Source organism: Hypanus sabinus, chromosome 7 (genome assembly GCF_030144855.1).
Source record: "Hypanus sabinus isolate sHypSab1 chromosome 7, sHypSab1.hap1, whole genome shotgun sequence".
Taxonomy (NCBI): domain Eukaryota; kingdom Metazoa; phylum Chordata; class Chondrichthyes; order Myliobatiformes; family Dasyatidae; genus Hypanus; species Hypanus sabinus.
In genome coordinates this window covers 64,197,396-64,220,902 of record NC_082712.1, presented here as the reverse complement: position 1 = coordinate 64,220,902, position 23,507 = coordinate 64,197,396, and the positions used below count along the sequence as shown (strand labels likewise).

At 39.9% G+C, this 23,507-nt stretch overlaps 1 protein-coding gene across 4 annotated transcripts in view; it reads right to left on the bottom strand.

Annotated features, from left to right (window-relative positions):
- LOC132396856 (uncharacterized protein KIAA1958) overlaps nucleotides 1-23,507 on the bottom strand; it is a 176,539-nt gene that overhangs the window by 53,094 nt on the left and 99,938 nt on the right. For 3 of the 4 annotated variants that reach the window (XM_059974843.1, XM_059974842.1, XM_059974846.1), the window contains exons 3-4: nucleotides 14,467-14,633; nucleotides 11,770-12,489 (exon numbers count right to left, since the gene is read on the bottom strand). In XM_059974843.1, coding sequence (XP_059830826.1) covers nucleotides 11,770-12,489; nucleotides 14,467-14,633 — 887 coding nt within the window. Of the gene's footprint in view, nucleotides 1-11,394; nucleotides 12,490-14,466; nucleotides 14,634-23,507 lie in introns of all 4 variants that reach the window. The other variant, XR_009513153.1, reaches the window with a different exon arrangement.

Here is a 23,507-nt window from a genome sequence, read left to right as displayed (position 1 = left end):
AGCTGTTGAGCAACAACAAACAACGGCAGGCTTTCAGTCTACGATGCCGTGTTTTCATTAAAAGGTTATAGATCACTGTGTATTTTACTTTTTTCTAGGTTTTAATGTAAAGTATAGCATTGCAGACCTGTTCTAGTGTTAGATTTTCATCGGTGACGTATATTCACAAATCTATCAATGAATTTCTCTCCTGCTTCTTGATCATCAGACATTTCATCCTTAAAATTATTAAAAATTTAACGTTGTGCCTTTTCTTAAATTTATGCAAACAGCCGCTGAATATTCACAATTACCTTCAATTTTCCATTTGTCGTTGTAGATCTGATTGTTTAATGATCAGTATTCAGTTAAGCGGCACATGTTGACTCCAACACTGACAAATCCACTCTTTCAATACACAATCGAGACCTTCAGTTTTCACTTTATGCATTGTTTTTCTACATTAACTTCTCCCAACATGTGCGGTCATGTCTCAGAACAGTCTGTGCTGCACAGAAACCTACACATCACCAGGGAACCTTTCCAGCCTCTTTGAGGAAGTTTCCATTTGTGACATCATGTCAGCACTCGAAAAATATTCAGATTGTGGAGGATTTTGAATTTTAGAATTTCGGATAAGAGGTACTCAACCTGTATAAATTTCCTTGCATGACAAGCTTTCTTCATGGAGCCTCTTTTATTCCACACTGCCAGCATCAGCCTCCTTCACTTAGCTGCCAGGTTAAGCTATGGATACAGAGCAGGCGCAGGTCCTTATAAATCTTTCTCTTCCTCAGGCTCTAGGTCTTCACACTGCTCTTCCCAGGGCACTGGCTGCCAGCTTACTATGTACAGTAAATTGCACACAATGAGAAGGGCTCCTCCTGGGCTGACTCGTGCTATTTTCCATTCTGAATCTAGTACCTCTGCACTACTTGTTTTATCTATAATTCAGCTGTTGTAATTGGAGAACTCACCAGTTTGAGAAGCTGTGAATGGAGTACAGTAATGGAATCATGACACACTTTGAGTGAAAATTTTCCTCCACAAGTGGTGCCTGGATTGACCTCTGATGCAGTGGTAAGCAGCACATTGTGAGATATGACAGAGAGCTGAAGCTGCTTGGAAATGCCCTGTGGCAAGCAAGTTTTAAATTAATTGTGGCCTTATTTTCTGTGCAAAGAGCAGTCTTAACACAGGAGGATGATGAAAGGACAAAATATCATATAATCAGGTGTTGGCAGCCTTGGTCTACCTGAACTTGTGAATCCATGTTTCATCAGCTGGTGGTTCTGAAGACTGTGTTGGAAAAGTGTCTTCACATTGGGCGCATCTTTGATTCCTGTGCTAAGATACCCGAATTAATCTGAGTGGGGGCTGCCAGCAGCCCCCACCCTGAGTTCCACTCCACTGCATGAAGATCTCATCAGGCTAACGCTGCCAGCACACTGTGGGCTGCATGAACTTATGAAGGTGCTTAGTTAAGTTTCTCAATGTAGCACAGTCTCCCTTTAAATATACAAGGTAGCAAATGGAACAACATGCTCCAAGTTCAGCTGAGTATCTCCACACATGAACAAATCTTGTTCCTTGCTGCTGTTCTTTCCATTTCTTATAAATGGTCAAATCAAATCTCTCATAATTGAAGTACAAGAATACAATTAAACAAGAAAATTCATTACCAGTGGTGACACTAAATTTAACTGTATCAGCTTATACCAAGCTGACACAGGCAGAAGGGTTTGATCTGGTTAGACGAGAGTTGGTGCTTTTCCTCTATTTCCCCATTAACAGAGTGTATGATGGATAGAAGGATGCAAGTACATGGGGATACCTTGCCTCTCAAGAACTGGTCATTTGTCATTAATCTTACATTCTCATGACATTGTCCGGCTAATGGTAGTTCCTGTTCAATGTTGACAACTCCCACCAATCTGCAGGAAAATCGGTTACTTCCAACCTTTTATGTGCACTTTTTCAGTTTTGTTTTCCTGATGATGGTGTTTTTCTAAGGTTCTCATAAGTGATTATGATTAGAATAAATGTTTTGGAAATGCACGAGTATAATGATCAAAATGTATAAATGACAGATTTAACAAAATCAGGACATCCTTGGGAGCCTTTAAAATTTAGTCACTGTTGCAAGCTGGGAAGCGGAAGTTATATAGCAATGCACTTGTGGATATGGAAAGGCAAGATTGTTCTTATACATGACAGTCAAATCTGTCAGGTATTTCACATTTCAGAGATTTTTACTGTTAAGTGGGTTTATCAATAAAACTCCTGATTTCAGATAGGTGGGGAAGAGCTGGTACATTGGCTCTCCAAAAGAATGATCCAGTTGGAACCACTTCCTGCTCTCTTTGCCCTTTTGTACATTTCTGAAAAGAACTGCAGGCCTCATAAATAGATTTCTCTTTTGTTTTTCATTGCCAATCATTTTTAAACAATTACCAACATTTCTATGAGGTAAAATACTTCCTTCTCAGTTATGCTGCCAAAAATTCTCATTCTCTTCTTTCAGGAGAAGGAACTCAGCCTCACCATCCACATACACACAAAACTTATGTACCATATACAGTACTATTCTAGGATATTTCTGCATCCCTGCTGGGGCCTTTTCCAAAGTCCATGATTGGACACAATACTCTCAAGTGTGCACATTAGACTAGCCCAAGACTTTCAGAGGTTGTCTTAGTGCAGTCCCGAAGAGGTGCTACACTGTCAGGAGTACTATCTGTTGGAAAAGGCTTTTTAAATGAAGCCCCTCACAGCCCTCAAGTGGATGAGACTATTTCCTTCAGCAGAACGGTTGCAGTTTATCCTGAATAACAAGTGACTGCAAAAGTACCTCATTGGCTCCAGAGCATTTTGCACTGACAGAAGGCGCTTTATAAATGGGAGCCTTTATAGTTTTTCTATGATCTTTATCCAGATGACCTGTAGCAAAAGTCTTTCTGAAGCTTAAATTATACTCAAGGACACAGAAGATATACAAATTAGTTACTGTGACAAACTCAAAATTGCTATTTCCTTTTAAAAGGATGATAAAATAGAATTAAAATTATAAATAAAAAAATATGAAGTCTCCCTTTTATAAAAGAGACAACTCAGGAGCAAGTTGGGCTTTGAATGTACTTTTTTGAGCAACACAACTCCAGCAATATCATAAGAGCTCAGCTCACAAGATTCTAATCTAGCAGAGGAACTGGGCAAATCAATCACGGGTATATGAGTCCATGGCAGAAAACAAAACAGTGTTTCTTTCCAAGTAAGAAATACAGCAAGGAGTTGTGACTAGGCTGAAAATAATTAGCAAACAGATCACACATATTCAAAAGTATGCGTAGTGGTGTTGTGCAACACTGGATTTCCCAACCAAATAGCTTATAATACTGAGATTCTCCATTGTTATACAAAATATAATTCTGCAAGTTGAACAAGAGTCAAGAAAACTTCAATTACATACTCTAAGAAGTAGAACCTATTTAACATCTCTGAAAGAGGAGAAAACATTTTCATAATCATGATCTCCTCATGGTCTACAGAAACAGTGCATCACAAAGAAAGTACAAAGAAATAATCACAGTAATCTGAATAACACACAGCAAATAAATCTTTTAACAGTCTAATTGTCTCTTAATTATAGCATCACAAAATGATACTACACAGGAGAATGCTATTGGATTAATGTTAATCTTTTAATGATCAATTCAATTGGAGGTTTTCAAGATGGTGGCACAGTGAAAAGTCTGCTTTGCTAAGCTCAGCACCGCAACACTGATAATTTTGCATATAAACCTATCGTTTCAACTGTTTTTTAAACGCTCAAGTGGTGGATTTAATGACATGAACAGTGACGAGTATTTTTTTTGAGCTGCTTCAAACCCATGCCATCGAAAGGTACTAAATAGGTGGCCAAGCTGGGCTGCACAGGGCACTCGCCCAGAGCTGGGGACTGCTAACACGTTGGACCCTGCTTTTCGTCAAGTAATCCAGGAAGTTACAGAGAACATATCCAAAATGATTGGCAAGAAGCTGGCTCCGCGCTCTCTAACACTCCAAAACTACACATTGGAGCTTAAAAATCTTGATTCAAGAACGACTGAGGCCGAGGGCAGAGTCTCCACTGTAGAGACTGTATCTGATCAGGCTTAAAGCCACATCCGGGTACTAGAAAAGCAAGTTCAAATTCTGTCTGACCATGTCGATGATCTTGAGAACAGAGGTAGGAGAAAGAATATGCATCTCATCGGTCTACCTGAAGGTACAGAAGGCAGCCCCAGTGAAGTTTTTTGAGGGCTGGCTGCTTAATTTCCTTGATTTGGAAACCAAGACCAGATGCATTAAAGTGGAAAGAGCTCACCATACGCTGGCGCCAAAACTGGGCCCAGGCCAACGCCCTCAACCTGTCCTCATGCAGTTCCATCATTTCAGTGATAAGCAAAGAGTGACGGAGGCTTCAAGGCGCCGCGAGACGCCCAGGCTTTAATATATGAGGGATCCAGGCTTATGTTTTCCCCAAGATTTTTTGGCAACCGTTATTCGGAAGTGCAGGAATTCAATCAGTAAAGAAGAAGCTGAGAGAATCTGGAATCCAATACTTAATGCTATACCCAGTGGCGCTGAAAATCATCTACAATGGGACCACCAAGATATTTGATTCTCCTGGCAAAGCTAAAGCTCCTGTGGACACATTGGGCTAAAGAATGTATACAGTATATTGTGCAGTCCTGGTTATGGACGATAACATGCTCGATAATTGCTTTATTTTACCTTCATTACTCGATGGCAAGGTACCTTATAGGATGGATAACATGTTTGTTTTGATTAATAGTTTCATTATTTGTTTCAATTAGCGGTGCTGCTCCAGCCTGAAGGAGTTTAAACATGCTAGTAACAAATCGGTGGATTGATAAATTATGCCGTTTTCATTTTTGACTATGTTAAGTGCCATATTGGCAGTGGAGCAGATTATGGGGTGCTAGAAGGTTCAGATAAATCCTTTGTGAGTGTGGGATAAGTCCTCTTGTTCAGCGCTGTTGGCGCTTTGTTTTTGTGTGTGTTCTTTTATTTACTTATTGCTGCTCAGCTGATCTTAAGTCAGGTTTCTTCTCCTCTGGAGTCACATGATTGTTATAAAGGGTTATGACCAGTAATATATTACAATTGTGCACTTGGAACATTAAGGGGAGTCATTCACCAATCAAGAGAAAGAAAATCCTATTAAACCTGAAAAAGGAAAGAGTGGATATAGCCTTATTGTAGGAGACACATTTAAGTGATAAAGAACATCTAAAACTGCAACAGAATGGATTTGATGAAGTCTATTTATCATCTTTTAATACCAGGAGTAGGGGGGTAGCCATTTTAATTAGGAAGAACTTACCTTTTAAGTTATTAGACTGCATTAAGGATAAGTATGGGAGATTTGTGATTGTTAAGGCTTCAATATTTGGAGAGGAATATGGTATTCTCAATGTTTACTGCCCTCCAGCTCATCCTCTCAAATTCCTAAGAGATGCTTTTTCCAAACTTACAAGCTTTTCAATAGTAGGTGGGGATTTTAATTGTCTCATGGACCCATTGATGGTCAGAGTGCCCAGTGGTCCCCTATTGCTCTCCTCACAGTCCAAACAGGCTTGTGTGGAGAACTAGGACTTGTGGATATCTGGAGACTGTTACATGCCTCAGACAAAGACTTCACATTTTTTTCTAATCTTCCCAAGTGTTACACTAGAATAGACTTTTTTCTAACACCTAAAACTCTCCTAGATTTAGTTGTATCCTGCACAATTGGAAATATCATTATTTCTGACCATGCAGCAGTATATTTGAATATTAAGCCCAAAGACAATTCAGCACAATCTAGACAGTGGAGGCTGAATCCTTTTATTCTAAAAGATAATAAATTTATAGACTACTTCCGAATTCAAAACTTTCCTATCTATTAGTTCCAAATCAGCTAGTAGTCCATCGATGCTCTGGGAAACCGTTAAGGCCTATGCAAGAGGATTAATGATCTTCTACTCTGCTAGTAAGAAACGACAAGCTGCGGAATAGCAGCGCCTAGTGGAAGCACGGCTTGCGGCAGCTGAGAAGGATTATATTAGTTAGCCTTCTGCAGCCAAGTTACAGAATATCACAGCCCTACGCTGTACACTAAACTCCTCACTTACACAAGCAGCCAAAAGAAAATTGACATTTGCTAAATGACAATTGTCTGAACATGGTGAAAAACCAGGTAGGTATTTGGCTTATTTAGCTAGAAAGAAAAATGCCTCTCAGACTATTGCTCCAATTAGGGTTAGGACAGGAACCCTCACTAGTAATTCTAAAATGATTAATGTTGTGTTTAAGAATTTTTATTCTAAACTGTATCAATCTGAGCAATGTAATGATGGGCAATCTAGGATGGAGTCCTTTTTCAGGAATTTAGATTTCCTTGGCATTTCTACTGAGCATGAGATACAGGAAGCTGTGAGGCAGCTCCAAAGTGGGAAGATCCCTGGTCCTGATGGACTCACTAGTGAATTCTATAAAGAGTTCACAGGGTTATTATCAGAGCCTATGCTAAACATGTTCAATCATGCATTTAATTGTGGTCTCCTCCCACTATCATTGCGAGAAGCTAATATCTCCCTAATTCTTAAGAAAGGTAAGAGCCCTGAAGATTTGCCTCTTACAGGCCTATTTCATTGTTAAATGTTGACTTTAAAATCTTATCTAAAACCTTAGCGTTGCGATTAGAAACTGTGTTACCTTTTTATCATAAAAGAGGATCAAATGGGTTTTGTAAAAGATCGTAGATCATCTAACAATATCAGAAAATTACTTAATGTGATTCAGGCATGTCGGCAACAGGCAATGGATGGCTTGGTGGTTTCCTTTGATGCAGAAAAGGCCTTCAATCGTGCCGAATGGCCGTATCTTTTTTTTTCACTTTAAAATGATTTGGTTTGGGCAATAATTTTATTAAGTGGGTGAAGGTTCTTTTTAATGACCCTTTGGTTGTGTTTCTCACTAATGGTATTAGGTTCAGATAATTTTAGTATTCTGAGGGGCAGCCAGCAGGGCTGCCCTTTATCACCACTACTTTTCACACTAGTGATCGAGCCATTGGCCGAGGCTATTCAGCGAGACCCCAAAATATCTGCTCCAGCCATAGGATGAGAGTCACATAAAATAACATTGTATGCAGATGATGTTCTAATTTTCTTATCAAACCCTGCTACATCAGTGCACCAACTTATACAGTGCATCAATTAATTTAGTGCCTTTTCAGGTTATAAAATCAACTTTACTAAATCAGAGGCTATGCCTCTGGGGAATCTGCAGCAGATACCTGACTCTCAGGGTGTTTTCCCCTTTAAATGGTCGCAGACAGGTTTTGTTTACTCAGGCATATTTATCACACCTACGTTTGATCAATTGTTCAAAGCTAACTTTACAGTTACTTGACAAAATCAAACAGGATCTTGAGTGATGGAGCGCTCTTCCCATTTCTTGGCTTGGTCAAATATCCTTGCTCAAAATGAACATTCTTCTTCGTCTGCTCTACCCAATGAGAATGATTCCAGTCATTTTTACCCAACAAATACTTTAAAAAAAAATAGCTGGTTTGGTTCTTCCATTTGGAACAAAATAAAGGCCCTGTATTAAAATGTCTAAGTTACAGCTTCCCAGTAGTCTAGGGGCTCTGGGTTTTCCAGACATCAAAAAATATCAATTAAGTTCCTTTTTATCTTATGTGGTTGACTGGGTTTGCAAGGGCCCCTCCTCAATTTGGCTAGTCTCCATTAGTACTTTTTACAGCATCCTAAGGGCAAGTTCTTGTGGAGAAGATGAGCAGCTGGGAAAGGTCTGGGAGGGAGAGCTGGGAGTAAAAATTACAGCTGAAACATGGGAAGACATCTGTGATAATGCAAAGAAGATTTCAGTTTGTAATAGAACTAAAGCATTGCAACTCAAAATTATGCATAGAGCCCACCTGACTCCACTTTGTCTCCCAAAATTTAAGATGGGAGTTTCTCCAATGTGTTCTAAATGTAAAGTAAATACTGAAACTTCCACACACCGTTTTTGGACTTGTCCCAAACTTCAGGCATATTTTGGGTGAAATGGAAAAGATTCTGAAGAGCTTGAACTGGTCCCAATGTCTTTTCTCTTAGGCTTACCCAGCAGTCAAATTATTAATGCACATCAGAAAAAACATTCTGACTTTTTGTGCGAGAAAGTACATTTTACTTTGTTGGATATCCGATACGGCCCCTGGACTTTTGGTTGGCATAAATTAATCATGGAATACATTCCTTTGGACTTTTTGACAAGTATGGTACATTCAAAAACAAATAGTTTCCATAAAAAATGTACTTCTTCTGCAGTATATAGATGTAAACCTGTCTGCTATACTAATAAGGGCTTTTGTATAGGATGTTGTGGTGATGTCAATATTTTGATGGAAGTGTTCTGATACCTGATATCTGTGAGGGGAAGAAATATAAATGTAAGTGTATCTGGAAATTGAAAGTTTTGTCATGCTGAGCAAAAAAAAATTAAAATAAAAAATGATCAATTCAATTATTATTTCTACACTAACTTTTCACCATATCACTGTAGTTTTCATTGGAGTGTGAGCAATTGTTTTTATTATTAAATCTGCTTCCACCATCTTCCCCACACTATTACTCATTGCATGATCTTTTCCCTCATGTCACCTCTAGTGCTTTGACCAATTGCCTTAAATCCAGATTCTACGGTGGAGAAAATTGCACCGACTCAGCATTCTCTGCGCGCACCCCACCCCATTGTCGTACACTGTCCCAAGAGCAGTCAATAGCACCTTTGCTTGCGCTACTTAACTGTTCTCATTCATCCAATACCATTCTGCTGACTCTGCGTGTGCACCTTCTCCAAGGTCATGAGATCCTTTTTAAAGACCAGTGCACAGAGTTGGCCATGATGTCAGGCTCCAGCAAAATCAGTGTTCAGAACAACTCCCCTGCTTTTGAATTCTATTTTGGAGGCCAAAGGTCCCATACCCCTTTTCAAGAACTTTGCAATTTGTCTCACCTTCAGAGACCTGTGCACTGACATCCTTCTGCTTCTCCATTAATGAGATCCAGCTCAGGTACCCTACATTGATATTTTTATAAGCATATACCTTTGGTTCCCATGCGGTCTACAAACTCTGGCCATTTCCTTCCCCTTCACTCATTCACTGGTGTTCTTTATTCTATTACATGGAGATAGCACAGCAGGCAAGTGCAAAAACACCAATCCATCCCTTCTTACGATTGCCATGATCACAGCATCTTTACAATGTAAAAATCCACCTCTATCCCCGCTCTTCCTACCAAGGTATTCCACCCCTGCAGTGCTACAGTATGTACTCTCCTGAGGTGATGTGGATTTTCAGCATTGAAAGTGCCACACGACTGGGAAGTCCAGCATTTCTTCCTTTTCCTTGTGTAACTTCTCACTTACTTCACCCTTGAATCTCGTGGTTGTGGTGTCATCGGCCCCTGCAATATGAATTTCTCAACATTGCAGGTTCTGTCCAATCACCTCATGATCAACACAATCCTGGAGCTCTCACTCAAAAGATTGAAGGGGAGGGGGTTCATCTACCTCATCACTGTGGTTAAAATCCATTTATTAAAACATCAGCTTAAACTTCTATAATACTCTTCAATTAATAATTGCAAGGTGCTTCACAGAGCATTAACAAACAAGATTTGACACAGTAAACACTGAGAAATAGGACAGATAACTTAGATCTGGACCACCGACACAGGTTTTATGAAGCATATTGCAGGAATGAGAAGTAGAAAGCACTTTGAGGCTTTCAATTTTGATGAATTTTCATGTTTGAAGGCAATCAATGAACACGGGACCACCAACGATGGATTAATCAAAATTGTGACTTTGTAAGCAGTCAGACTCAGGGGAGGACAGATAACTTGGGTGCTGTGGGACTGAAGAATATTACAGAGATACAGAGGGTGGTAGGCAGGGAACAGCCATGGAGAGATTCAACTATAGAAGTGATTGCTGGAATTAGAGCCAAGGCAGTAAAGAAAAAGGAGTAACAGATGAAGGGGACCCCACCATTAAGCAAATCTATATAGAGCATTGTCAAAGGAAAGCAGCATCTATCATCTGGGACACCCACCACCCAGTACATGCTCTTTTCTCGCTGCTGCCATTGGGAAGATATTACAGGGGCCTCAGACCTTACACTACCAGGTTCAGGAACAGTTATTACCCCTCGGCCATCAGGCTCCTGAACCAAAAGGGGTAACCTTACTCAACTTCAATTGTCCCTTCACTGAAATGTTCCCACAACCTATGGATTCACTTTCAAGCATGTTTCAGCTCATGTTCTCGATATTTATTGCTTATTTATTTTGTTATTTATTATTTTATTCTTTTTGTTTTTCTACAGTTTGCTGTCTTTTGCACACTGATTGGACACCCAGTTTTAACCATCTTGCAGTCATTCTATTATGGATTTATTAAGTATGCACACAAGAAAATGAATCTCAAGGTTGTATAGGGTGACATAAATGCACTTTGAACTTAGCACCATCTTTCCCTTCAGCACTACACATTTAATCACAGCAAACTCTGAGCATCTTTCTTTCAGTCTTTCAAAAGAAGAATAAGTATGTTTTTTCTTTATTCATCTAGGGGATATGGGTGTCATTGGCAAGGCCAGTATTTATTGCCCTAGCCCACACCCAGCTTCCAGAACTGCTTCAGTCCTTCTGGTGAAGTCTCTCTCTGTGTGGAGTTCAAGGTCATAGACCCAGTAACAATGAGAAAATAGTGATACATTTCCAAGTCAGAACAGTGTGCATCTATCTGGAAGAGGGTGTTCCCACTCCCTGCTGTCTTGCCCTTCATGGCAGGTATTGCAGGTTTGGGAGGAGGTCCTATCAGGGCAACTGAGATGAGTAACTGCAGTGAATTTTATGGCTGATATACACATATAGCCATAGTGAAACAACATTGAAGGGAGAATAAAGATGGCGATGGGCTACCAATAAAATAGGATACTGTCCTAAGCTTCAAGTGTTGGAAGACCTGCACTCATCCAGGTAAGCAGCAATTAGTTCATCACTCTCCTGACTATACCTCGTCAATGATGGAAAGGCTTTAATGAACCAGCACCACAGGATATCCAGCTTTTGATCTGTTCTGGATGTGTGGCATGTCCATTCAAGTTTGCCAGCTCTCATAAAACCAGATCTCTTCAGACACACACTTGTTACAGATGGTCAGTCAACATTATTAGCACTTTTTCAGATACCTAGTTAATGCATACTGACTTGCAGTTTTTTTTTGTTCTAAAAACATAAAGACATCAGTTTGATTTAAAACCAAAACACTCCACTACTCACTACTACTTACCAGGGAATTCCCTTTCTCACCAAATTCCCCACAGCAATAGTTTGCAGTTTTGTTTTATTTTACAGAGGTTATGTGACAGTAGCCTTTTAGAAAAAACAAACCTGCAATGAAAATGTTGCAACAAAAAGATTATGAAAGATTAAATAACTATTACCTATTTCAAAATAAATTCACATTGTGTTTCATTTTCTATCTGCTAGCCTGATCATTATTTTCCACCCTCCATTATTTAGAAGATCTATGGTTATAACAACTCTTTTGGTCCACAGCTACAGACTTTTCTCAGCTGTCAGAAGAAAGGAACTTTCCTGGCTTGAGGAGAGATGCCTGAGTGAAGGACACAAACGTGAAGCTCTCGCTTTGCTCAAGCCTTACTTTCTTTGCCAGTTTTGGGACCACTGCCCTGAGAGAGCGGAGGCCCATTCTCTGCTCCTCAAACCAGACGCTGTCCAGCTGGGAGAAATCCTTCCTGGCCACAAGGTAAAAGGGAGATTTGGGATCCCGCTGGCTTGGAGGCCGGTGGGTATACATGTATTTATACAGCAGGCAGTATGGACATCTCTTGAGTCCTTCCGAGTGCTCGTGGTAGACTTGCCCAAAGCAGAGCTTGTTACTGCAGAGTTTGCTCTCTCTTTTGACCATGTCAGTCCGTGCAAAGAAGGGCCTATTCTCTGCATCCTTCAACAGCTCGATATCCCCATACATGAGGTCCACGTGCTCCTGCAAGGTTCTCATGTTAAAGTACTGGCTGTTGAACTTTACCACCACGCTGAGCAAAGCAACCGGGTTGGTGTCACCTAGGTAACCAGCATGCCACATCTCCTCCTCATCTTGCCCAGTGAAGTAGATGATGTTTCGGGACCGTGAGCCAGACATGCCTGCTTTGTTCAGCAGCCTCAGTTTGTCCTTCAGTTTCTGGGTGGAGGACTTGAAGCTGGCATCACCTATGGAGAAGCCCACATTGGCATTTTTCAGCACCCGATCCAGGCCTCTTCGGATTGCATGAAGGGAGGTGGCCAGAAAATCAGAGCCATCGGTCTTCTTCACTGTCACGTAGAAGTCCTCCAGCAACTCGTTGAGCTTCACAGGTGGAATCTTTAAAAGGAGAGAAATTAGCAAGTAATTGAAGTTGCAAGGCTCCTTTAGCTTATTTCCCACTTCATTTTCGCCAATGCCAACCATCCTACATGAGGTTTGCCCTCACTTTAAATGTGAGCTGTGACAGCCAGTAGGATGTTTGGTCTTGGGAAAAAAGACTTGATCCGGACTCTGCCTATGCATGCCTGAAGGAATACCAATCAGGATCCCCTTTCTTACTCTAACTACCCCCCATTCACCAGAGATAATTCCACCAGCCAGACAGATCAAAAGATCTACCCAACGCCACTCTGAACAGGAACCAGTCCTGGGTCCCACCATTCAGTACTAGGGACAGCCGTGCTTTGTGCATTCTTTAGCATAACCCTCTGACTTTGGACACTGTTCCCCACTCTTCTTTCCTGCTCATGCAGCGTTTCCAAACCTTTCTTACTGCACTGTTAACAGATCCGCACACATGTAATCAATGAATATTAAATATGTTATCTTCAGATATATTTAAGACAGAGGTAAATAGTTACTTGATAAAAGTAGATGAAATGTTACTGTGAGCAAATAGGAATGTGGTGACTGGGTTACAATCATAATCTTAACAAATGATGAAGCAGACTTGAGCTTCGGAATGTCCTACTTCTGATTTTGATCCGCGTATATAAACAAAAAGGGAAGTGATAGTGGAAATCAAATCTTTTAAAGATTATTTCAAGATGTCATACTTCCAGGAATGTCAGAATCTCTGGGAATTCAAAAATGAATTGTTCAAATAATCTGCTGAGTAATTCCAGAAAAAAATCATGTAAAACTTAAAAAGCAAAGTACTACAGATGCTGGAAACGTGAAATGCACAACATGCTGGAAATACTTAGCAAGTTTAATTGAACTAATAGAGAAAGAAACAAAGTTAATGAAAGGCTGCCTTGGTTCAAAGTGATTAAGTATGCTTAGAATGGTGAATGGAGAATGGAGTTTTGATTAGGGTCTAGAGCTATACTAATCAAGACAAACGCAATGTATTTCATTACACTCTGGACGTTGGCCTACGCCAGTGTTTATGCTCCACATGAGTCTTCACATATACATCACACGCTTCTACTCCTTTCTTCCTTGTTTTACCGAGCTTCACCCCAAATGTCCCTCCTCTACGCACCTCAACATCTCCCCATTGGGGCGAGTTACACATTCTCACCCATTTAAGGCATTCAAAACCAATCAAAAAGTGGCTGAATGTTTCTTTCTAAACATTCTATTTTTGACAAAAACTAAGTAGAACTTTTGAAGCACGTGTTTGCAATGCCTGTCAAATACATTTCACCTGGACGATGATAGTACTGATGGTCAGAAGTCAGAAATTGGCAGCAACAGCTTTAATCAACTGAAAAAGGGGGGATGGGAGATTTAAAACCACAGTCACACAAATACTGCCAGAGAGTCACAGAATGGAGAAGTGCAAAAGGAAGCTACTGTACCTGAGCTGGCTCTGGAGGAGGAATCCAGTTCAGTCCCCACACCCACTTCCAGTAATAAATAGAATGTTAGTATTGTCTTAATAGAAAATTCTTAATGCTCATCCCAAGTAAAATTTCTCTTTTCAGGGGAGTGATCCATACATGAACTGTTTTCTGACTTTGTCTGCCTTGTACTGTGTTATATGAATGTACCGTTTCTAATGGATGTCTATATCGTGATGAAGAAGCTTCCTGCATTTACTCAAAATGAAGAGGCCATCCTGCTCCTTGATAAGAGGAGTCATGGGCTCCCTGAACTGTAGCTCAGACCAATGTGCCAAACCTCTCATTTCAATTAACTGATCAATTTATCTTTTTGCCATCGTACACCTCAATCTTTCCTCTCTCCAGAAACACCTATAATTGCTATATAATCTTACTTTAAGTTGAAACTTGAAAAACATGCTGACTGGAGGTTCATGTGCAGTTGCACAGATAGGTCTGGAACAGTAATATTCAAATGGCTCACCTTGGTAATGTCCATGTATTGTTTCAGCTCTCGAGTCACACACCAGTATCGCCATACATTCAGAGAATACAGGGTCGCCTTCGTGGTGTTGGCACTGACAGCGCTTGTACAGAGCTCCTTCAATTCACCATCAAACGTCGGAAACCTGTTGAGTTTTCCTGAAAGGGCTATATAAAACAAAAACACAACCCAGAGGTGACGGCCAAGGTTAATTTCTGGGGACTTCTGCAACATTGTGCGTCAAACAAGGAAAAATTAGCATTACTGTATTCATTCTAGTTTTAATAAGGACAAAATGTGGTGGTTCACTAGAATTAATATACTGATACAATGAGCTGGTTATTTCACAGCTCACATTATACGTCATCCAGTAACAAACATCTGAAACAACCCTGGATTACGGTAAAAGTATTAAGATTTTTAGAAATCTCAAAGCAGGACCACAAATCACTGTTTTATATGCGTAATAGAACCACCATAGCACACTCAAAGCCCAGGGCAGTCACAGAGCTAATTCAAACCAATTCTACTATAGTTTGTGGGGATCGAATGGATAAAGTGAGCATTCAGCAGCTGTACAAAATGGACCAGCAGCTAAAGAACATTACAGAAAGGAAGAACAAAGAAGACCACAATAAATTGGAGCACAAGCAGGCCACATCCCCCTCGAGCCTCCCTGCCATTCAGGGTGATAATGGTGATCTACTCCAAGTCCCCTCTCCTATGTAAATTACACACAGCCTTCAATTAATTGATGTTCAATAACTTTCCAGAATCCATAACCTTCTGGGGTCAAGGATTCTAGAGATCCACCATCCTCCTACATCCCTCAACTTTAAAATGATCACCCCTTTGCCTTGTACCTACATCCTCATTTGAGGCTCTCCTGCAACACCTATCCATCACAACACATTTGAATCACATATTTCATTTAGTACGATCATCCCTCATCTCCTAACTTCCAAAGAATGTGGGTAGAACATTCTAACCATTTGTGACAAGACAACCCTTGCATTCCTGGAATAAGTCTCCTGAATATCTTCAGAACTACATTTGATCCTAGTGTGCCTTTTCTTTAATAATGAAACCAAAACAATGCACAGTACTCCAGATACAGCTTCACCAACATCTTGTATAACTTGCCTTATTTCTAAACTCTAACCCACTAGCAATAAATGCCAATATGTCACCTTATCACTTGCTACACCCACTTGCTAACTCTTTGTGCTTCATGCATGAAAATAACTGTACTTCCCTCATTTACAACTACTCTCTATTTCAATCAGTCTCCCTTTAGATTCTTCCCACTGAAATGACCTTACAGTTTCCTACATTAAATTAACTACACTTGCTAAGCTTTGCTAACCCATCAACATCCAGATAGAGATTCCAAATGTTCCAGCATATCAAATAAACTCTTCTTGGCTTCCAGCCAGGTGCAGGTTTGAGTTACCTGGAGAAATTGGCAGTGGCAGAACACTGCATTTGCAACGGCCATAGGATTGATTTTGATGGCACAAAACTACTGTGCTGTGCAATGGCTTTTGGGACAGCCTGGTGAAGGAAGGCATTGAACTAAAACTACAGGAAAAGAATTTTTAGCAAAACTGAAGCTCTAAGTAAGAACTGGAGTTCAATTGTAAACAAAACACAGCCGAAACCTGACTGAATGAGGACTAACTAATCAGGAGGGACAGGCGGTGGGGGTATATATACCTCCGGACCAGAGGTGCCCAGGCATCATCTCTGATGAAGATGGCAGAGTTTGTCATCAAAATGTCAGTTAAAATCAATACTTGTACCTGGAATAAAGCCCGAGAAGAGTTTATTTGTCAATAATGCCGGGAAAGCACTAGATCCTTTTTGTCCTAGCATGTGTTTCCACAATGTCATGTCACAATAAATATGGATACCTTATGCTCTAATCTCTCCTCCAGTCATTAATATAGACAGTATATAACTAAGGACTGGCAGACTCCAAGGTCAGCACTGTTAGTTTCTTTCCAGTTTGAAAGACCCATTTATTCCAATTTGATCTACTATGTGAAAATTTGTCTTCAGTTTATGTTCACACTCCTCCCCATTACTATGACTTCTCATCGCATGCATTAACAATTATTGTGGCACATTATCAAACATCCAAATACACCACACATACAAGTTGCTCGCAATTGCCTCTGCTCCATACATCCTCAAAGAGCTCCAGCAAGCTTGCCATACATGATTTCCCTTTCATAAAGCCATATCGAATTGATTTGATTGCATTTAACTTTTGTAGATGACTTGTTTATAGACCAAAGCATTTTCTCAACAACAGACATAACACTAACTGGCCTAAAACATCCTGATTTTTGTCTCTCCTCCTACCTGTGGTTTTCCAAACCAATTGTACCCTTCTGAAATGTAATGGAGTTGAATCTGATATCTCTGCTGCCACTTCCATTCAAGCCATTGGATGTCAGGTATTGGCCTGGCAACTTAGTTGGTTTATCATTCTCATTGACACCCTCTTTCTGAATGTGATACATTTCTGCAGTGTTTTATGAAATAGTTGCTTAATTTTCTGCCACAGCTCACCCACTCACCTTTCCTTTATTCTTTTTTTCCCGGTTCAATTTCTCCCACATACCTTTGAAACTGCCTTTTTAAGTTAAGGATAATGGTTTTGCACTCAGATTATAACCGGAATTCCACCATGGTGCAATCACTGCTCCCTAGCAATATGATCTCCTATTAATACAACCTCAATAACCTTGATCAAATCTACAGTAGCCTTTCTACACTTTCCATAACTTATTGCTTTAAGAAATAATCACTAATGATTTCACTAATTCCTCTTCCATAAGGCCCATGTCAGTTTTATTAATCCTATCAATTTGCAAATTATAGTTGTAGTTCTTCTTTCATACATTCAACAATCACTTAGGCTTTTATCTTCCATGAGACAACAATGTAAGGGCCTATAGAAAACTCACAACCATATCTCTGTTATTCCTTATTCCCATCTAACTGGATTTCACCTAATATTATTAATCACAACAGTACTGATTGTTTCCTTGATTAGCAATGCTAACAATCTTTTCCCTTTTTGTCCTTTCTTCTGGAATATCAAATTATCCTGGAATACTGTGCTCCCAGTAATTAATCACTCGGTAATCAGTTCTCTGAAACAGTCACTTATTTCTAACTAGTTATGAATGCTTTGCACTTTCAGTTAAAGAGTTCTGATTTTGTCTAAAGACAAAAAAAAGTACAAACAGAAAAGTTAACTTGTTTCTCCCTATTTTATGCTCAAAACAAATTTCACCTTAAGATAGTTCTAAAAGTTTGAAAATTTTTGGCAGGCATGAAGATATGGGGCTGAATAGCCTCCTTAGTTCGCTAAATTTCTGTGATTCAACACTTAGGCAGCTAAGTTTCTGGTCCCTTCATTTTTCAGCACCCAGATCACAAGAAAATCTCAGTTAATTTAGTTTGATAACTGATTGTTAATTTTGTTATATTGGCAACTGCAGCTCAAAGTTTTTAATGCTCAGGAATATTGCAAAGAGGACACAATAACAATCTGCAGACAGGCACAATTTCATTACTTCATTGAACTTAACAATGTTGTGACTAGTGGTGTCCCACAAGGATCTGTTCTGGGACCTCTACTTTTCGTGATTTTTATTAACGACCTGGATGAGGGGTTAGAAGGGTGGGATGGCAAGTTCGCAGACAACACAAAGGTTGGTGGTGTTGTAGATAGTGTAGAGGATTATCAAAGATTGCAGGGAGACATTGATAGGATGCAGAAGTGGGCTGAGAAGTGTGAGGTGGTATACTTTGGAAGGACAAACTCCAAGTATAAAGTAAATGGCAGGATACTTGGTAGTGTGGAGGTGCAGAGGGATCTGGGGGTACATGTCCACAGATCCCTGAAAGTTGCCTCACTGGTAGATAGGGTAGTTAAAAAAACTTATGGAGTGTTAGCTTTCATAAGTCGAGGGATAGAGTTTAAGAGACGCAATGTAATGATGCAGCTCTATAAAACTCTGGTTAGGCCACACTTGGAGTACTGTGTCCAGTTCTGGTCGCCTCACTATAGGAAGGATGTGGAAGCATTGGAAAGGGTACAGAGGAGATTTACCAGGATGCTGCCTGGTTTAGGGAGTATGCATTATGATCTGAGATTAAGGGAGCTAGGGCTTTACTCTTCGGAGAGAAGGAGGATGAGAGGAGACATGATAGAGGTGTACAAGATATTAAGAGGAACAGACAGAGTGGACAGCCAGCGCCTCTTGCCCGGGGCACCACTGCTCAGTACAAGAGGATATGGCTTTAAGGTAAAGGGAGGGAAGTTCAAGGGGGATATTAGAGGAAGGTTTTTTACTCAGAGAGTGGTTGGTGCGTGGAATGCACTGCCTGAGTCAGTGGTGGAGGCAGATACACTAGTGAAGTTTAAGAGACTACTAGACAGGTATATGGAGGAATTTAAGGTGGGGGTTATATGGGAGGCAGGGTTTGAGAGTCGGCACAACCTTGTGGGCCAAAGGGCCTGTAATGTACTGTACTATTCTATGCTCTATGTTCAAGGGCATTAATAGTATTCTTGATGCAGATTCCAATAGTGGGTTCAAATCGTTTGGCAAGAACTTCAACACAATCTGTAGAATGCATTTTTGAACATTCCTATGATGGTGTTGCCTTTCTCAAGGTGCTGCCTTTGCAGGAAATGTTAAACCACTATGGATGAAATAAACTCCAATATACTATTTAATATGGAACTTGTGAGCACCCATTTTTTGCACCATGACAAGATGACCTATAGTGGCTCAAACATCGATCAACTTCCCAAAGCTCTGAAGAATGATAAATGTGATAACCCCAGCATCAACACAACAAAAAAAATTGAGTATTCCAAAATGGGATAATTTGTGTTTATACAGCAACTTTTGCATTTTTCATGTCTATCCAAAGCACAGACTACAATAATCTTGCCACTTGCAGCATTTAGAATGCACTTGTTTTATCCAAATGAAACATCAGGTTACAGGTTACTTTTAATAAATCAAATACCGCAACTCAATAATTGTATAGTGAGCTGGGCAACTGTGAACTGGTCTTCGTAAGTTTGTTCACAATTGTGGGTTCTTCGATTAGAAACATACCCAAGGACCAACATGCCTCAAGAGTGGTCACCATGCTCAAGTCAGCTTTGACATACAGGACTACAGGGTCTACTATAGCTCACCCTGTTTTTTTCAATAGAAAAAACATGTTTTAATATAAAAGCAAATACAGATTTAAAAGGGAAACCAGAATCAAGGCGAGAAGTAGTTAATTGAATGATACACCAAAAAGATTAAAAGCATGAATTTGTATAACATTTTTCATGCATTTCAAGAAATTTTGCAGGAACAGCAACAAAACCACATCTTGATAATCTGTTTTAGTGAAGTTAGTTGATAAAATATATTTTTACTTTTCTTTCAAGTAGGATCTTTCCAAGAACAGATTTGATCTAGCAAGATCACGGGAAATTCAACAGTCCATCACTCTCTCATGGCCGCAAACAGTGTCAGCCTACGCTTCAATGCTCCAGCCTCTGAATGAAAAGGGTATGTGTTGCATACCCTCTGGCATAGACCAATTCTTCTGTTGCTTTGCTGCAAGTCCCATAGACCCCTATTTCTTGAAATGTTCTTGGATTCTGATCTCGTTCAGCTTGGAACAATGACACTGAATTGAACATTCTTACTTGGTCCCAGGATTAACTCAATAATATGAGACGACAAGAAGGAAAACTGAAAATCGAGTCCATGTGGTTCAGCTATTTATGGAGCTTGTGAAGGAGTTATTGACATATCCCTTAATATTTATTGGGTGTGAATTTCAAATGAATTACAATCTCCCACTCCCTTTGCCTCTGATGAATGATTACTCTTTCATTTCACCCTCTCAAAAATAATCGCAATGAAACAAGAGGGCCCTGAAACAATTCCCAAAATTAAATGGTGATTGCATTTAATTGACAATAAATATTGGCCATCCAACAACACCTACATCCCACAAATACATTTAAAATAATCAGATTTATGATTTAATTTTATTACAGTTGTCAGTCTGGATTATGCAATAGCCCATAAAAATTCAAAGCATGCAACAATTTTATCCTCAAAACTGGGCCGATTACTCACAAAAAATTATATAATTAAAATGTCAGTTCATGCCAGGACAACTGTTGATACTTTTCACTTTGGAGTAGGGAGAGGAAGAACTATTGAAAAGAACAAATCTCATTGCATGCATGTTTCACTGGGCCAATGATAAAAAGTGAGGTTTAACTGGAGTGGCCAGATAAGGGGAATGGACAAAGAAGTGGCATATGGAATAGAGTGCAAGGAAATGTATGGCCATGCACTTTGGTAGAAGGAATAAAGCAAAATCTATTTTCTAAACAAGAAGCGAATTCAGAAATCAAAGGAACAAATGGACTTGGTGTACTTGTGCAGGATTCCCTAAAAGTCAACTTGCAGAGTGTGTCCATAATAAGGAAAGCAAGTGGAATTTTAGAATTCATCTCCAGAAGAAGCCAAGATGCAATGCTAAGACTTTATAAGGAACTGTCAGACTGCATTTGCAGTATAGTGAGCAGTATTGGGTTGCATATCTGAAGGATATGTTGGCTTTGGAGAGGGTTCAAAAGAGGCTTTCGAGAATTATCCCAGGAATGAAAGGGTTAATGTATAAAGAACTTTGATTCCCCTGAGCCTGTACTTGCTGGAGTTTAAAAGGGTTGGGTGAGGCGGAATGGGGGATATAGAGTGAACATGGAGAGGATGTTTCAAATAGAGGATCTGAATGGCACAGCCTCAGAGTAGAAAAGAGGAGGAATTTCTTTAGCCAGAGGGTGATAAATCAGTGGAATTCATTGCCACAGATAGCTACTGGGTATATGTAAAATAGTACTTGATTAGTAAGAGGATCAAAGGTTAAGGAGAGAAGGCTGGAGAACGGGGTTGAGGGAAAATTAATCCACCATGATTGGTGAAGCAGACTTGATGGGCCGAATAACATAATTTTGCCCATATGTCATATCATCTTATGGTTTTAACACATGACAACCAACACGTCCAAAATCTATTTTCAGCCTCATCTGGAATGTTGCTCTTGCTCCAGGTCCTATACATGATATTAGACTGCAGTAGGGCAATATTCCAATATTCCAATAGCAATGTGCCAATGGCTAGAGCAGGAGTTCCCAACCTGGGGTTCATGGACTCCTTGTTTAATGGTATCGGTCCATGGCATTTAAAAAAATAGTTGGGAACCCTTGGGCTAGAGGGAGTTTGGATTAATAAGGAATAGTGGTATGCAAAGGACACTTTCAAAAGGTATAGTCAAGCACTCTGAGGGGCAAATATTCTTGGGAGTTTAATTTACATTACAGCATTAATTTTTTAACATGGAGCCACAGAATAATTATGACACAGAGAAAGGCCATTGAGTCCTGAGACCAGGCTGTCTCCCCATAGAGCAACATACTCAGTTCTAGCACCCCCCCAACCCACGTTCCTACGAAGTATTTTCCCTGAAATGTCAACCAATTCTGTTTTAATCACCAAATAGATTCTTTCTTGCGGGCAGCAAATTTCAGATCTTTAAATTAGCTTCCCCCTCACATTTCTCTGGTATTGTTAGTCCATAACATGATACAAGAACATAACATCAGAACATAAGAAATAGGATCTGGTGTAGGCCATCTGGCCCATCGAGCCTTCTCCATCAGTCCATAACATCATGGCTGACCTGACCATGGGCTCATTTCCACCCTCCTGCCTTTTCCCCATAACCCTTAATTCTCCTATTATGCAGGCTGCCTGGTGATTAAAAGGAAATTATGATTTAAAAATACAATGTTAAGTCAATCACAGTTCTTACTGCCTAAGAAAATGACTATTTTAATGCTGTAAAGGAAAATATATATTGTTGTAACTAATCTAATGTTATAATTTAGTTCTTATGATGCTTTTACCACTCTGTGATTTGTACCTTTTCCTAAATTTCACCAGAGGGTGTGATGGGAGACAAGACAGAGGTGGGGGAGGGGGGGGGGGGTTCAGAGAAGGAGAGAGAGACGGCAGAGTATGAGAGAAAGATAGAACGCAAGAGCAAGAGAATGAGGAAGACAGAGGGAGAAGGTGAGAGTGAGGGGGAGACATGAGATGCATAGCTCACTATCCTTGCACCCCCAACTTTCTCCATAACCTCCATTCTCCACACAATTCTGCAGCTCTCCCCACGACAACAGAAAAACCCTGGAGTTCAGCAGGACCTTACTGAAATAGGCTCCCCCCCACCCCTCCCAACGAACCTTCCAAATCTGAGACTTGACCTGACTAGAGGGAGGTAGCAGGGGTCTGCAAGAACCTAGGTAGTGCCTCCCCTAATATCACTTGCACATAAGTCACATCAGTCATTCACACAAAATTTCATCCTTTACAAATCCTTTCAAACTGTCCTCATTTAGTCAATATTGTCCCCTCTCATTTTCCCTGTCAACACGACACCCGTGAACACTATTTTACAGCCAAATAAGGTAGAACCAGCACTGCTGCCCACAAAATCTACTCAAAGGTGTTGAGAAAGCTCAAGGACAGATGCATTCCTAGAGGATGTTTTTGCCATAAACCTCAGTCCTGATGCCACAATAAACCTGACTGGCTTAGTTCTCAGTGTCTCCTCATCAGAAAAGAGTTAAGAATATTATTTCATCAATATTTAATTTTTACAAAATGACTTCAATGGAGAATAATACTCTCAGCACTTCTGAATTTTTTTGCCAAGCTTGAATAAAAAGAATCTCTAGAAATTAAAAGATGATTTTTGAGTATTGGCAAGAATTTTAATCATGCTTTCTGACTGTACTTTAAAAGTTACTTCTCATTGGTTATTATAATTTAATTCAAAGAAATATGAGATGTTTTACGATCAGTTAAAGGAGTAAAATGCAGTACTTTGCAAGAGTGTTATCAAAGACAATTTCTCAAAGAGCCTTA